This window comes from Paramisgurnus dabryanus, chromosome 23 (genome assembly GCF_030506205.2).
Source record: "Paramisgurnus dabryanus chromosome 23, PD_genome_1.1, whole genome shotgun sequence".
NCBI lineage: Eukaryota > Metazoa > Chordata > Actinopteri > Cypriniformes > Cobitidae > Paramisgurnus > Paramisgurnus dabryanus.
In genome coordinates, this window is record NC_133359.1 from 16077577 (window position 1) to 16094900 (window position 17324).

General features: G+C 40.2%; 1 protein-coding gene across 1 annotated transcript in view; it reads left to right on the forward strand.

Annotated features, from left to right (window-relative positions):
• The window catches only part of zcchc14 (zinc finger, CCHC domain containing 14), a 50582-nt gene that overhangs the window by 17326 nt on the left and 15932 nt on the right, over nucleotides 1-17324 (forward strand). The window contains exons 3-6 of the mRNA XM_065271497.2: nucleotides 14691-14758; nucleotides 14928-14999; nucleotides 15279-15364; nucleotides 15622-15716. Coding sequence (XP_065127569.2) covers nucleotides 14691-14758; nucleotides 14928-14999; nucleotides 15279-15364; nucleotides 15622-15716 — 321 coding nt within the window. The remainder of the gene's footprint in view (nucleotides 1-14690; nucleotides 14759-14927; nucleotides 15000-15278; nucleotides 15365-15621; nucleotides 15717-17324) is intronic.

A 17324-nucleotide genomic window follows, 5' to 3' on the forward strand; every position in this document is an offset into this window, starting at 1 on the left:
AAGAGTCTGTCAACACCCTTGCACACAGATACACAAATATGTGCACGTGCTGTTTTACCAAAACAAATCACTGATGTTTTACAAAAGACCTTATTTGCTCCCATGCAAATGTGAGAGGGTTTTTCCTAACATTCTCTGCTCTGATTGGACATTGACTTTGTATAGACTCTGAGGTTTAAACGTACAAATTGTCTTGGATCAAAGGTCGGGACAGCTGTTCTTCATAGCTGTATTTCACTGGCATTTTCAGAAAATTCACAAGATTTCTGCTGTGTGTTGAGTGGTTCTTGCACAAACACTGTTTGTTGAAGTTCACATTGACATTGATGTGCATGTGGTGATATCTGTGTAGCGATTGTGGGTATGATCTGTGTGTAAAATAGTGTTGGGTGAGTAACCAGAGCTGTAAGAATGAGAGAATGCCCCGGATTAGCCGGCCTAGCTTCAGGTATGTGCCAACTGCAAGCCCTACAGCATACAGAACATAGAAAGCATAGACAGTAAAGTGTTGTGTAGAAGAGAGAGAGGGACGTTTTTTGTGTGTAGGTTAATAAGTGAGAGGTGATTTGTGCATATGTGTGCATGAGCATGGACAGATTTGTCGGTATTTTAAGTAGGGCTTCATGGTATACCAAAATAGGATCGTTATCAGTACAGTATATTCGATAACAATATTGAAGATAGTTGCGATAACTTACATTTATTTTACGTGTCTATCATTTGTGTGTTGCATGCTTAGATTGTCCAAAATTAGATCAATCAGAAGGGGCCTTAATAAATACCCCCCTTTTATACTATTGGCTAGACCTCGGGTGCAAAGGTGAACCTAGTGGCTCAAAGCAGTGAGCGAAAAATAAATATGAGTAGAGACGAGCGAGAAAAACTACAAAACAAACTAGGGATGCACAGATACCGATACTGGTATCGGGTATCGGCCTCGATGCCACATTTTCTAAAGTACTCGTACTCGTTTAAAGTCCCCCAATACCTGGAATCGATACCACGGTTTGAGAAATGTCTATGTTTGAGCGGCGTGTAAGGGGTTAATGCCTCTTGTGTTGTCCAAAGAGGTTGAGTTTACAACAAACTGGAAAACTAGTCCTTTGTTTTTTTGTTAAATTATATGACTAAAGCTATTACCTGTAAATTTAAATCATGTTTTTTTATTAAGTACTCGGTATTGGTATCGGCAAGTACTGAAATGCAAGTACAAGTACTCGTACTCGTATTCAAAAAAAGTGGTATCGGTGCATCCCTAAAACAAACGGTACCCATTGGCATGGAAACCCTATGTGCATGGTTTTTACTAAACCCCCGATGATAGAATGAGGGAAACATGCATGCGTTATGGATGTGTAACATACTTTGTAGGAATTCTGTGAATTAAAAGTCACAGATCAGAAGCAAAAATACCAAATGGAGAAAGAATGGCTCTTTTGAAAGAACAAAAATATATATTTTAATTTTTTATGTGGATTCATGAAGAAAAAACAACGTTATGGATGATACATGTCTCTGTTATGAACATCACAATTCAGAAATTTGCACAAAATACTTTTTCGAAAACATTAACCAAGATATTGCATTGGTATTTAAACGCTAAAAAATTCAATTCAATTCAATTTTTTCAATTCAATTTTATTTATATAGCGCTTTTCACAAAAGTCAATTGTTTCAAAGCAGCTTTACATAAATAGAAGCAGTGAAAAGCACAGAAAACGACAGATAGCACAACAGAATACATGATAGCATGAGCAGTTAAATTTGCTGCGGCTATGACTCAATATTATAATTGCACGTATTACTAAAGCAACGTATAGAAGAGGAAGCTAGGTAAAGCCCAAAAAGGCTGCCTCCCCGGGGTGAAAAACCCCCTAGGAGAAAAAAAAACCCCGGGCTTTTATCCGAGGAAAAATAAGTCCTAGGAGGGAAAAACCCTTGGGAGAACGGAAATGGAGATTTAGCGGAGATTAAGCGGTTCTGCCGGTGATCGTTGGTCAGGTATCAGCTGGGCATAACGTTGAAGGACAGCCAGTAGATCAGAGGTGTGCCGACTTTCACATCTGCCGGGACTGGGTCTGTTTGTCTCGTCCTCGGGTCGAGGACGAGACAGGGAGAGAAAAACAAAATCGTATTAGCGTAGCGGCCGTTCATATGTATTGAAGTGTCACACAGTGATGTGGTTTAACTCAGCTTAGTTCCAGACAGACTAAATATTGCGGCATAATTATGTTATCCACAGTTGAGGATTTAGCAAATTGGGGGCCCAATGCGAGGGTATATATGGTAAATAAGGGTCACCTTCCGATCTTTTAAGAGAAAATGAAACCTGACGACCCGTTTGACTAAGGCCTAAAGCCCCACTGTCGTCGTTAATGCAGGTTCAGTGGCAAACGGGTCTGTATGGCATACTATTCATAAGACTTACGATAGCGCCAAAATCGCAACCCGACCATACGTGCCAACCCGTTTGACTAAGGCTGGAGGCCCCACTGTCGTCGTTAATGCAGGTTCAGTGGCAAACGGGTCTGTATGGCATACTATTCACAAGACACACGAAAGCGCGAAAAACGTAACCCGACCATACATACCAACCCGTTTGACTAAGGCTGGAGGCCCCACTGTCGTCGTTAATGCAGGTTCAGTGGCAAACGGGTCTGTATGGCATACTATTCATAAGACTTACAATAGCGCCAAAATCGCAACCCGACCATACGTGCCAACCCGTTTGACTAAGGCTGGAGGCCCCACTGTCGTCGTTAATGCAGGTTCAGTGGCAAACGGGTATGTATGGCATACTATTCACAAGACACACGAAAGCGCGAAAGACGCAACCCGACCATACATACCAACCCGTTTGACTAAGGCTGGAGGCCCCACTGTCGTCGTTAATGCAGGTTCAGTGGCAAACGGGTATGTATGGCATACTATTCATAAGACTTACGATAGTGCCAAAATCGCAACCCGACCATACGTGCCAACCCGTTTGACTAAGGCTGGAGGCCCCACTGTCGTCGTTAATGCAGGTTCAGTGGCAAACGGGTATGTATGGCATACTATTCATAAGACTTACAATAGCGCCAAAATCGCAACCCGACCATACGTGCCAACCCGTTTGACTAAGGCTGGAGGCCCCACTGTCGTCGTTAATGCAGGTTCAGTGGCAAACGGGTATGTATGGCATACTATTCACAAGACACACGAAAGCGCGAAAAAACGCAACCCGACCATACATACCAACCCGTTTGACTAAGGCTGGAGGCCCCACTGTCGTCGTTAATGCAGGTTCAGTGGCAAACGGGTCTGTATGGCATACTATTCACAAGACACACGAAAGCACCAAAATCGCAACCCGACCATACGTGCCAAACCGTTTGACTAAGGCCGGAAGCCCCACTGTCGTCGTTAATGCAGGTTCAGTGGCAAACGGTGGCAAACTATTTAATGCAATTCATTTTAAGTGTTCATGTAGAAAAGGTTTTTATTTATTTATTTGGTTGGTCTGTGTTATGACCGTGAGTGCTTTGTTCCGTGAAACTAACTATTGCGAGTTAAGAACCTTTACTAGACAAATTATGCGAATGCTTTGTTGAAGAGAAAAGTTTTAAGTCTAGATTTAAAATGATCGACTGTGTCTGATTCTCGGACATCGGTTGGTAAATCATTCCAGAGCTTAGGGGCTAAGTAGGAAAAGGATCTTCCACTTTTAGACACTTTTGATAGTCTAGGGATAATCAATAGGCCAGAATTTAGCGACCGTAGTGTGCGTGATGGATTGTATTCTGATAGTAATTCTCTAAGATATGAGGGTGCTAAGCCATTTAAAGCTTTGTAGGTGATTAGTGATATTTTAAATTGGATGCGATATTTAACTGGTAGCCAGTGTAAAGATGCCAGAATTGGGCTTATGTGGTCATACTTCTTAGATCGAGTAAGTACCCTTGCAGAAGCGTTTTGAACTAGCTGAAGCTTGTTGACCTGATTTGAATGGCATCCCCCGAGTAGCGAGTTACAATAGTCTATTCTAGAGGTCATAAAAGCATGAATAAGCTTCTCTGCGTCAGATGTAGACAGTATATGGCGTATTTTTGAGATATTTCTAAGATGGAAGAATGCTGTGCGGCAGACGTTGGCGATATGACTATCAAAGGATAAGTTGCTGTCGAACATCACACCTAAGTTCCTAACCGTGGAAGATGGCACCACAGTACAGCCATCTATGTGCAATTTGTAATCTGACATATTATGTTTGTAGCGATTTGGTTCAATAATAAGTACCTCTGTCTTATTGGAGTTGAGCTTAAGAAAGTTATGTGCCATCCAGTCACTAACATCGCTAATGCAGTCTTTTAGCTTAGAAAACGTGTGTGTTTCGCTGGGATGCGAGGAGATGTAAAGCTGGGTATCATCCGCATAGCAGTGAAAACTTATGTTGTGTTTCCTGATAATGTCTCCTAGGGGTAACATGTATAACGAGAACAGGATAGGACCTAAAACTGATCCCTGCGGTACACCGTATTTAACCAGGGAGTGATATGACTTTTCCTCATTTACATAAACAAAGTGATAGCGATTGGTTAGATATGACCTAAACCAGGCTAGCGCCTGACCACTGATACCAACATAGTTTTCTAGTCTATTGAGTAGGATTCTGTGGTCTATTGTGTCAAATGCTGCACTAAGGTCTAGTAATATAAGAATTGAGATTTCACCACGATCGGATGTTAATAGGAGGTCATTTGTAACTCTAAGCAACGCTGTCTCTGTGCTATGGTGGGGCCTGAATCCTGATTGGAACTTTTCATATGTACTATTATTTGTCAAGAATGTGCGTAACTGGCTTGCCACTACCTTTTCTAATATTTTCGAAAGAAAAGGGAGATTTGAGATTGGTCTAAAGTTATTAAGTTCTCCATGGTCAAGCTGTGGTTTTTTAATCAGCGGTTTAATAACTGCTAGTTTGAAAGCTGTCGGAACGTATCCTATTTCTAGCGATGAGTTAAAGATATTTAGAACCGGGGTTGACACTACAGGGAATACTTCTTTAAGTAGTTTTGTGGGAACGGGGTCTAATATACAGGACGATGATTTGGATGATGTGACTAGTTTAGAGAGCTCATCTATTGTAGTAGGTTTAAATGAATCAAGATGTTCGTATGGTAGTCTAGTGTTAAGTGAACTAATGGGTAGAGTGGTGGCTGCCTGGGTAGCTACGATGTTTTCCCTAATAGCCGAAATTTTGTTAGAAAAGAAGTTCATGAAGTCGTTACTATTGTGTTGAAGTTTACTATTGGTTTCTGTTTGTTCTTTGTTTCTAGTCAGTTTCGCAACTGTGCTAAAGAGGAAACGAGGGTTATTATGATTTTCTTTAATAAGCGTACTGAGATATGTAGATCTGGCGGTTTTAATAGCCTGTCTGTAGTGTTTAACACTCTGTTTCCATGCTGCGCGCCATACTTCTAACTTTGTGCTTCTATAATTTCTTTCCATTTTTCTAGCTGCCTTTTTAAGGGCTGCTGTGTGATGGTCATACCATGGAGCTGGCGGTTTTTCTTTGAATCTCTTTTTTCGAATGGGAGCAACGGCATCCAATGTGTTGGAACAGACATTATTTAGGTTTTCTATTTCAATATCTAGATCGTCACAGTTATCTGCTACATGTTTCATTTGGGACAGGTCTGGAAGAGTGCTAATAAAGCTATCTTTAGTGGTGGAAATTATTGTTCTGGCTAGTCGGTAGCATGTTGTAGATTGAGTGATCCTATCTAGAAGTACAGTGTATGACACAAGGTAATGGTCAGAAACTGCATCACTCTGAGGTGATATTTCGACGTCATTAATATTGAGTCCGAGTGACAGAATTAAGTCTAATGTGTGCTTACGAGTATGTGTTGGCCCGGTCACGTTTTGTCTAATATTGAGAGAATTTAGAAGATCTATAAACGCACGTCCTAATGCGTCTTTTGGGTTGTCCACATGGACATTAAAATCACCAACAATAAGAGCTTTATCTACAGTGACTACAAGCTCAGATAGGAAATCTGCTATTTCATTAAGGAAATCTGCATGGTGGCCCGGTGGTCTATAGATTGTCGCTAAAGCAATAGAAAGCTGTTTGTGGTTACGATCAGTTATTTCCATATTTAACAACATTACTTCAAATGATTTAAATTTTAGCTCAGATTTTTGGTTTACTTTAAACATTGTGTTGTATATTGTAGCTACACCACCCCCTCTCCCCTTTAATCGAGGTTCGTGTTTATAATAATAGTCTTGTGGGGTGGATTCATTTAAACTAATGTAGTCGTCTGCTTTAAGCCAGGTTTCTGTTAAACAGAGTACATCTAAGTTTTGGTCTGTAATTATTTCATTGACAATAGGTTCTTTATTGGTAAGCGATCTAATGTTAAGAAGGCCGAATTTTAAGATTCGAGATTCATCTGTTAATGTATTGTTTTCTAATTTTATTTGAATCAGATTTGTACCAGATGTAACAAGCGGTGCCCTGTATTTATTTGTTCGGGGAACAGATACAGTTGAAATGTGCTGATATTTCGGTAAGATTGACTCGAAGTGCTGGGATATGTGTGATCTTGACATATCACGGCAGCTAACAGATGGACGGTTAAGCCGATCCGTCTGTTTCCTGACCTGGGCCCTGGATAGTCATACTATATCAGAATTAAGACTATTGATCAGATTTTTAGTGAGTATAGCACTTCCTTCCGATGACGGATGAAGGCCATCTCGGGTTAGGAGAGATGGTCTTCCCCAGAAATGCTTCCAATTGTCTATAAACCCTAGGTTATGCTGAGGGCACCACTTTGACATCCATCCATTGAGAGACACTAATCTACTATGTGTTTCATCTCCCCGGTAGGCGGGGAGGGGACCAGAGCATATTACATTGTCTGACATTGTTTTTGCAATTTCACACATCTCCTTGATATTATCTTTGGTGATTTCCGACTGGCGGAGCCTTGTGTCATTCGTGCCGGCGTGAATAACAATCTTAGAAAACTTCCGCTTAGCATTAGCCAGCACTTTGAGTTTGGATCTAATGTCAGACGTTCTGGCTCCCGGTATACAGTCGACTATGGTGTTTGGAGCCTCAATGTTAGTGTTCCTGAGTATAGAATCTCCAATGACCAGGGCACTTTTAAAAGGTGTTTCAGCTGGTATACTCCTTAGGGGATCGAATCTGTTAGAAATTGTCGTTACGTTATGGGTCTTAGAAGGACGCAGTTTATGACTATGCCGCCTAACAGTCACCCAGTTTGACCGCCGACTTGACTCTGATGACGGAACCGAGCCATGTGTATTTTGATAAACACTATGCGCGCTCGATACAGTATTTGTAATATTTATATTAGCATCTGATGTCGGAACCGAGCCATTAGTCTTTTCGCTCGATAGATTATTTGCGACAGTAACATTAGCGGTTTTGCTATCCTCAACTAGCGTTCGGATGCGCGATTCTAGTTCAGCAACCTTCTCAGTTAACCTTAATACTTCAATACACTTAGTGCATGTAAACCCCTCTATGCTAACAGCAGAAGCTAAACTATACATGTGGCAAGTAGTACATGTTACAATAACAAGCGGAGTCTTACCGCTTTCATGCTGGGCGATGGCGTCTTCGTTTACCCGAACGCGGTCCCCGGAGCTGCATCGCGTGGGGTGTTCGGTTGAGACACGCCTCGGTCGCCTGCGAACGTCTGGGGCCAGGGTGATGTTTGGCTTGCCGAATCTGCGAAGGCCGGGCAGCGGTTCCTCCACAGCTTCCCGATCGCTTTCATGTCGTTCACGGTCCGTGAAGCTGCATCGCGTGGAATGCATGTTTGTTGCTCGCTTGTGGACGTCGGAAGGCAGGGTGAAGTGGGCGCTGTACCTCGCCTTGGATCTGCTAAAACCGGGAAACAACTCCTCCACAGCTTCCCGCTCAGGTGAGGATAGGTCAGAAAAGCATATATCAGATGAATCCGCCATTAGATCGGAAAATGCTAGCTTCAGCCTCCACCGTGTGGATGCTAGCGGGCTATATGCTAACAACACTGGGTGTTTATTAGTGATAAATAGTTTCACGTGGTAGTACTGCTCAATAATCGTCACGGTAAAGTATTCCTATGTAAAACTAATAAGTTATATTATATAAATAGGAATAAGATGGTAAAAAAAAAGCTTTTAGATGATGAACTCGACGGAGCTACGATGCACGATCTGTTCAGCGTGACGTCACAAACCGGAGATATCAGGTACAAAATGTACATTTGAGATATCAGTATGGTTAAAAACTTTACTATTCAGGATAAGGTAGACATTTGCATGGAATTGCCCATCTTATATTACGACAACATCCTGTAATTCAAAGGAAACATAAAAAGTCTTTTTTATTTTTGGTTTAAAAACATTCTTTAATATATCTAAAATAAATGTTATTATATAAATATATTATTATTATTTATTTAGTACACTGTTATTTTTTTGAGTTGTGTGAATATTATTGTATTTATTGTAAAGATGGTTCAGACAAGAGGGTTTAAAATAAAGAAAACAAAAGTGGCAGATGAAAGATGAAAAATAAGAGCAAAGGTTCAGGTCAGTTGCACCTGTGCAGATTCATGATTCATTGGGATCCAGTGCTGAAAACTCACATGAAAGAACAGAAGAAATGGCAGGTGGTTACCCATAATGCCCTTGGGCAGTGAGTAAAGATTAAGGGGAGGTCAGTAAACAGTGTGCGTGTGTATCCTATTATTTAAATAGTTTACTTTGTTTACAATGAAGCACTGTTATAACTACAGATCCTTCAATTTTTGCCTGGCTGTCAAACATCTCTGCACAGTTGTGATCAATGCTCGTCGTCTCCCCTTATCTTTAGCAAACCTTATCTTTTAGCCACTAGCCAGACGATAAATAAATACAGACCGAAAAGTTCACTTCGGTTCAGCTGCGTAACCGCGACAACGCACATTCATCTGATTACCCACGTCTGTAGTCGATTAGTGTGGCTGCCCCTTTAAAAATGGTCTACTACAATTTTTTTAAATAAATCTGCAGTTTAAATTCAGGATTGTTTAGACTCTTGGGTTGTTTTATTGGTTGCCCCTCACATACAAACGTCTAGGTCTTGTCTCATTCCATCTATATCTCCTATTTATCTTCATCTGTCTATACCCTGTCTATACTTGTCGTCTCACAAATCTCTTTTCTTCAGTGCCTCTTCACTCTCAGGGTTTGTGGTTCACTTTTACCCCTTGACACACACACACACATGCACACATATACAAACACACAGTGTAATGAAGGGTTTGGTGAGTGGTTTGGGAGGAGCAGACAGTCTTCTCTCTTTTGCCGAAAGGAAAAGTCTTCCTCCGCTCCAGAACATTCCAGATGAGCTCACACTCGCCTGGAGTGAATGGGAAAGGAGAAGAGCTTTAAAGCCTCGGCCAGTCGTTCTGTTAAAGGATTAGTTTCCCCCAAAATTTAATTCTGTCATTATTTACTCCCCTTCATACCTCAAATTCCAAGTGTTCCAACAATAGATCTGTGTAAGGCATTGAATCTAAGCATCCATTGAACAGATTGTGAAAGATTGCCAACTTTGTAAATGGTCACAGAGGAAAAACTGGGCATTATACACTAAACAAGTAAGGGTAACATTTACATTTATTCATTTTGCAGATGCTTTATCCAAAGCGACATTTCCTGTCATTCCAAACACAGCAATTCATACAGAAACATCTGCCTCATGACAGATTAAACACACATGGTTATGTAGGAGATGACAACAGTAGTTTTTTATTAAGGAAAAAATGAGTCAAGCACATTTAGGCGGTCTTAGGTTGGTAGACGGGGTCAGTATAGATGCCACATATTATGATGTGTTGTATTTAGGGATGCAGCGATTATAGATTTTGATGGTACGGTTATAGTCTGATAAATAATCACGGTTGTACGGTTATTACGGTTATTAAGGATTCATTTATTTTACAACATTAATGTATAAAATCACATGAATAAATTTTTTGAACAATTGCTAAATTTTTCTGTATTTTCAGTTTGTGTATTTTCTCTACAATTCTTGGACAAATGATAATAATAATAACTTGGCTGGCTTTGACTTAAAACGTATAGGTGCCTTTGAAACCTGTAGGCTATTCATTTTAATGATCTTTTGAATAAATGTAACTTTACATTTGGACTGAATAAAGTTATATTATTTTGGTTTGTTTGAAGTATTGAAGTAAAATATATGAAGTAAAAATGATAAGAGCCTCTCAAAATGAATAATTACACAGGGTCATCCTGAACCAGGTACTGCAAGTCATTTTGACAGGTGAAGCTTAATATTACACAAAAGTCAAATATAAATATTAGGGGTGGCAAGATTAACGTGTTAACTAATGCTATTCATTAATTAATCATTAACGCGTTAAAATAATTCAACGTAATGAAATGCAGTCAGACCACCAGGAGCCCCGCCCGGGTTTGATCCGCGAGCAGGAGGTTTTTAATGCTGTACAGAGTAGACCGATTGGACTGTGGCTCTTTCACGTACAGATGCAGGTGCGCGCGCACACATCCACGCACACGCACACACAAACCAGATGCACGAACAACCAAGAGACGCGTCACGTGCACATATTCTTTTGAACTCGGAGCTTTGTCATACAATGCATCATGACGCATGTGCCTCTTGGTGGTTCGTGGATCTGGTTTGTGCGTGCGTGAAACAAAAACACGCGGTGTAGCAAAGGCTTTACGGTTACTTAACCGTGACATTTTAAAGCGCGGTTAATAGTGAAACCGGTTAATCGCTGCATCCCTAGTTGTATTATACATTAGGTGGTTTTCTGTGAAATCTCCAAAACTCCAACTGCTCAAATCTACAGATTGGCGCAGACTTTAGGCAACTACTCTCAACTTGACTGCAAAAAACTTGTATAAGTTGTGTAGTGTCTTAACATTTATAAAAGAAGCAGCGATGACTGTGAATCATTAAATGATTCATGAACAAGTCTTTCTCTTGAATCATTTCGATTAATTTGCTGCTCCGCTAGTCTGAATGATTCATTTACGAAACTGAGTAGTACGTTTGTGAGTTTAGCTAAACAATGTGATGGTCAGAGAATCTCAGGGGCTGTTTACACTTGGTATTAAGATGTGTTTTCATCGATCAGATCACAAGTGGACGAGAGAGACACATTACGTTTACACCTGGTATTTAAATCCGTCTCTTTTGTCCACTTTCGAACGCATCTGTCATGAATACTGTGAGGGGGTGGTCTGTGAGACGGTGGGCGAGTCTCTCTGCTGTCATTCAAACGCGAGCAGGAGTAATTATGAGTTTATATGGACGCAAACTAATATTATGTCGGAGTCATAAAGTATACATGCTACACAGTGTTTTGTACGTGTGTATGTAAGAGCTTTCTCTGAATTTTCAGCGCAATTGATGAAATAGGATCGCGCAACTTTCACACGCTTTCAAAACAAAACTACGGAGATCAGCCGCTTTAGTTTTATCAATGAAAGGCTAAAAATAGCGCTGTTCACCGTATGTTCACGCCAGAAGTCAAAAAAAGACGTAAAACTTGTGTTTAATACCTTAGATTAGATAAATGGGCGGAGATAAGGCGGTCGCGTGTGGCTGTTCAAACACATTCAACCACATTGCGTTCCGCAATTCCAAAGCGATCCGATCAAAAGTGGTTTCAACTACCTCTGGATGTGGCTGAAAGTGGTCGAAAGTGGACGAGCTCAAAACGTTTTGAACACCGTTTACACCTGGCATTAACGTCGTCCACTTGTGATCCGATCGACGAAAACGCATGTTAATGCTAAGTGTAAACAGCCTCTCAAGGTCGCAGTTTACTCTTTTTATTATATTCGCTTTGTCAAGATAGTTTTTTTTGGGGGGGGTCAGATAGTCCTTTAAAGGTCTGCTGTGTAGATTTTTAACAGCAGTGAGACCAGAGCTCCCCTCCCTTTCGAAACACTTAGAGGAGCTACGGTAGATGCTAACAGGACAAACAAGTCATTGTCTTAGACAACATAGTGATGAATCGCACTCTTTAAAGCAGTTTGTCCGTTTATGACTACTGTAGAAACATGCAGTGCAAAGTCATGACTTCTATGTAAGGGTACCCGTGGTATGTACATAAAAAAGGCTCATTCTCAGGTAATAAAAACATAATGGTTCATGTAAGTTTACATCATTAAAAACAGTTAAACGAATCTATAAAATCCTCCTAAAATTTTACACACTGCACCTTTAAGTGCAAAAGTTGTTGTAGGAAGTATGAGACAGAAATGCATCTGCTATGAAGAAAGATCAAAGATTTCTGTGAATGAAACTCTACGAAAGCTATTTACTGCTCATACTCCGTATGACATGTTGAACTCATTCAGATCCCTCTCTCTCTCTCTCTCTCTCTCTCTCTCTCTCTCTCTCTCTCTTTCTCTCTCTCTCTATCTCTCTCTCTATCTCTCTCTCTTTCTCTCTCTCTTTCTCTCTTTCTCAACACACAATACAGCAAGTGCTGAGTCTGCAAAGTATATTTAACATGCTTGCTCGCCCATGTGTACCCTGAGCCAACTTCAGATTTACAAAAAATATCCTTAACAACAGTGGGACAAAACTGATTTTTATTATTTTTTTGTTTTAGCATCATTGGGTTTAAATGCCACTTTGTTTCAATATCTGAATCAAATGCAATGAAATTCAGACATTATAAGTCCCCTGAGTCACCTGAGTGTATTTAAGAATTTCATGCTTTATTTGTCTCTCATTGTTTTAACTCTCTGTATTGATCTTGGATAGCTCATGATGCATTCTACTTTCCATTTCTCATTTCAAACTAAGGTGCATTTGCAGGTTTGCCAATAAAAGCATGTGTTTTGAAACAAATGCCTGAAGGCTTAAAATCTTGCCTTATAGCTAAATATGCTGAAATATGTTCTGACCTGCCAGACACTTCTTGAATTCAATTCTAAAGGATTTCCTCTCATATTATTATTTTTTTTAAATAGAACCTGAACAGTCCATGATAAATAATATGATAATTTACTAGTCATTTCTAATCTATCATTCTGCACTTTGGAGAGTAAAAGTCTGTAATTTATATACAGATCTGGGGCCTCATTTATAAAGCGTGTGTATGCACATGCCTGGAAACGTGCGTATGCCAATTCTCAAACAAAGGTTGTGATCTATAAAAAACAAAGTTGATGAGAGAATGGGCTTGCAGGGAGGGATCTGAGGATGATTTATGTACATACACTTGCAGGTGATCTGTGATTTATAAAGGGAACATTGCTTTGTTTTATAAGTCTTAACGGATTAGTCCATTTTCTTAAAAAAATCCAGATCATTTACTTACCACCATGTCATTCAAAATTTGATGTCTTTCTTTGTTCATTCGAGAAGAAATAATGTTTTTTGAGGAAAACATTCCAGGATTTTTCTTATTTTAATGGACTTTAATAGAGCCCAACACTAAACAGTTTTAATGCAGTTTAAAATTGCAGATTCAAAGGACTCTGAACAATTACAAACGAGGCATAAGGGTCTTATTTAGCGAAACGATTGTCATTTTTGGCAAGAAAAAAGCACTTTTAAACCACAACTTCACGTCTTCCTCCGGTCCTGTGATGCCCCAGCGCGACCTCACGTAATTGCGTAAGCACGTCGAAAGGTCATGCGTTACATATATGAAACACACATTTGCAGACCGTTTTACACAATAAACTGACACAAAGACATAAATAAGTATCATTCGACATACAACAACGTCAGAACGGTCCTCTTTCTTCACACTTGTAAACACTGGGGGGTAGTGTCGCATACGTCATCCGTGACCTTTTGACGTGATGACGCAATTACGTGAGGTCGCGCTGGGGCATCACAGGACCAGAGGAAAACGAGAAGTTGTGGTTTAATAGTGCATATTTTTTATTTTTCTTGCCAAAAATGACAATCGTTTTCGCTAGATAAGATCCTTATGCCTCGTTTGAGAGCGTTTAGAGTCCTTTGAATTTGCAATTTTAAACTGCATTAAAACTGTTAAGTGTTGGGGTTCATTAAAGTCCATTAAAATGAGAAAAATCCTGGAATGTTTTCCTCAAAAAAACATATTTTCTTTTCGACCAAACAAAGAAAGCCATCAACATTTTGGATGACATGGTGGTGAGTAAATTATCAAAAATAAAGAATCCTTTAATATTTTGGGGGTTTTGCCATTTTTGGCTTTTAGTGCGTACATAGACTTTTAGTACTTTTATAAATAAGACCCCTGAAGAGTGAGTGCAACTCATTTATATTTAGTTATTGGACAGTAAATTAAACTGAGCTCTTCATTACATCAATAATAGTTTTTTTCATGCGCTAATCATACAGAATCAACATTTTAGCATAAATCTTAAATTTAGTAACATATTGAAACAGCACAAACTACATTTTGCCATGTAGGCACAAACTGCCTCTACAATAATTTCAGCTTGTTTCTGGTACAATTTCTTGAGGCTATCAAATTTAAAAATATTACTGAATACGGATTTGCTATACTCACCTAGTCCTAAGACTTAAACTGTACCAATTTCTAACTAACATCTAAAAGTAGCACCAACAGTGATATTAGAAATTTTCCTTGGAATATTTTTGTAATAAGTCACTTCTCTTTTTCTAGTGTATGTTGAAAGAATTGATCTCAGAGTCACACCCAAACCAGACAAACCAACCGAATACATACTAGAGGTGAGTTTTCAGTGTAATATAACTGTTCTGTAATGAATTTCATTTTCATGTTATCCTTATTTCCTATCACATATCACATCAAAAAGGCATTTATTTTACACCGTAATCAAATGTTAAAAATGTGTATGTTTTGACAATTGAACATCATACTTTGTTTTTGGTTTCAAAGGCTCTGTGGTCTGATTCTACTCGGTCGACCGTCAGCAAAACCTCTCAGGAAGTGTTGGAGTTTATTTCCCAGGTGAGTGATGGGGAGCTAGTCACATGTGTGAGAAATATAGAGCTGGTGTGTCAAGTCCAAAATTCCTAACAAATCAACTCGTCTTAAAGTAGTCTAATTGGCAGATACAGAGCAGTGTAATGTGTTTTTTCCTGCACAGTCAAGTTTGAATTAGGTTGAAATGTAATCTGTGTATGCTCATAGTTTGCACAGTTAACTTGTAAAACAGTGAATGTGTTCACTGATTAACACCGACTGGTTGTAAAAGAGTGTGATTGTGTCTTTGTTTTCTATCTTCAGCTCGCTCAACTCTTTCCTGATGAATGTCTGGAGAAACTCTTGCCACCGATGCCTGGACTTGATTCGGCACAGGAGCTAGATCCTCTGTAATTCTCAATCCTAATGCACAAATGGATACATATAGAGCTTTAGTTTGATATAATAAATGCTGAAAATTATCATGTAGAAGTTTTGTTCATTGTTAGTTCATGTTAGTTAATACATTAACTAATGTTGACAAATACATCCTTACTATAAAGTGTTAACATATAAAGATATTTGATATGCTGTTTGGTTGTTTTATGCAGTTGTGGTGTTAACTATATTTATGCTTAAACCTATTTTTTTGCTTAACCCCACACAGGTGCTTGACCTCCCTCCCGCCTCATGTCCTGAAACACGACAAAGTCTGTTTGTTTTTCAGCACCTCATCCGCACCTCAGCTCCCCGCGAGCACAAGTAAGGCTTTTCATTTCCCCCGTACAATGGTCTTTCCCTTGCTCACCACATAAAGATTTGTATGTAGACCAGACCATCTCTTGGGGAAATGAGGGGTAGCTTCTATTTCAGTTAAGAGGAATTTGATTTGACCTGCTTGAGCTGGGAAGTCCCAAAAGTGATGACCTCATCTTGGGATACTATTAATAGGAGGAAAGGGCACTGAAACCTGGATGTGTGTCTGTATGGTGATATTTATAGTGGTGGGGGAAGGGACGGAAAATCCAGTTCATAGATATGGACATACATTTTATTTCTTGTTAGTTTGTGTGCTATTTCTTAGCACAGCAAAACACATGTATCAAAATTTTTACTTCGATAAAATGTAACATGCCATGTGTAGATTTTAGCGGCATCTAATGGTGAGATTGTGAATTGCAACCAACAGCTCAGTCCACCGTTCTGGCTAGAAAGGATAAAGCTACGGCCAAATCTCGCGAGATGTTGGGATTTGAGCAGGGGGTAGGATTATGATGAAATCAAAGCTCATCCATTGAGATTTTGGCCATAGCTGTATCCCTTCTAGCCACTACCCAATCCTCCGCTCACCCCTTCTTTTCGAAATGCATAGAAGCTACGGTAGCAGCCACAGGACAAACTTGCCCCAAATGGCACCCTTTACTCGAGTCCCCGAGGGCACACCAGAGTCGTATTTTGGGACGGACTCGAGCGTTACTCGTGAAATAGGAAGAGAAGTGGTGTAAACTTCTCCCATCCATCATCTGATTACTCTTTCTCAAGGACTTCTGGGTTGGTAAAGTGTGTGGCCCTGTCACAAATGGCACACCCTGGACTTCCTCAGAGTCCACACTTTGATGACCTCTTGTAGTACAGACTTTAGGGACCCTTGACACGAGTCCATGAGGGCGCACCGAAGTTGTATTTTGGGACAGACATCAATCTGAGCAATCAGAGCGTCACACCGGAAATAGAAAGAGAAGTTGCCCATCAGTGTGAACTCCTCCCATCTGTCGTTTGATTGCTCTTTCGCAAGGACTTCTGGGTTGGAAAAGTGCGTGAAGCCTGCAGCAGTGTGAGCTTAGCGGAAAACCGCATCGCGGGTGCAAAGGGGGCGCTGATGAGCACACTTCAAAGCATAAAAATGACAGATGGGAAACCCTACGGACTTGTAGACTAAGCAAGTACGCAAAATTTAAGGCCACGAGACCGAAAGTCCATATGAAGTGCGCCATTTGGGACAGGGATTGTGGAGCCTGCAGCAGTGAGGGCTTTGCCGAAGACTGCATCAAAGGTGCATAGCCGAAGGTATACTAGGGACGTTCATGTACGTGCGCCATCCGCACGACGTCATTTTCATCATCAGAAGGATGAAATCATTTGTATTGCGTACGTATCGAACACGGCCATCCACACGTAGCCATGGTGAGCATGCCTTGAAAGTTGTGCTGACGTGTGCATGCGCGTGTGAGCCGGACACGGACGCAGAAAAAATATATACCCGGCCTTTAACCAAGCATGCGCATTTTAAGGCCAAAAGACCGAAAGTCCATATGAAGCATGCCATTTTGGACAGAACCAAAGTAGTTACAAAACACGCTCTGTAGAGCA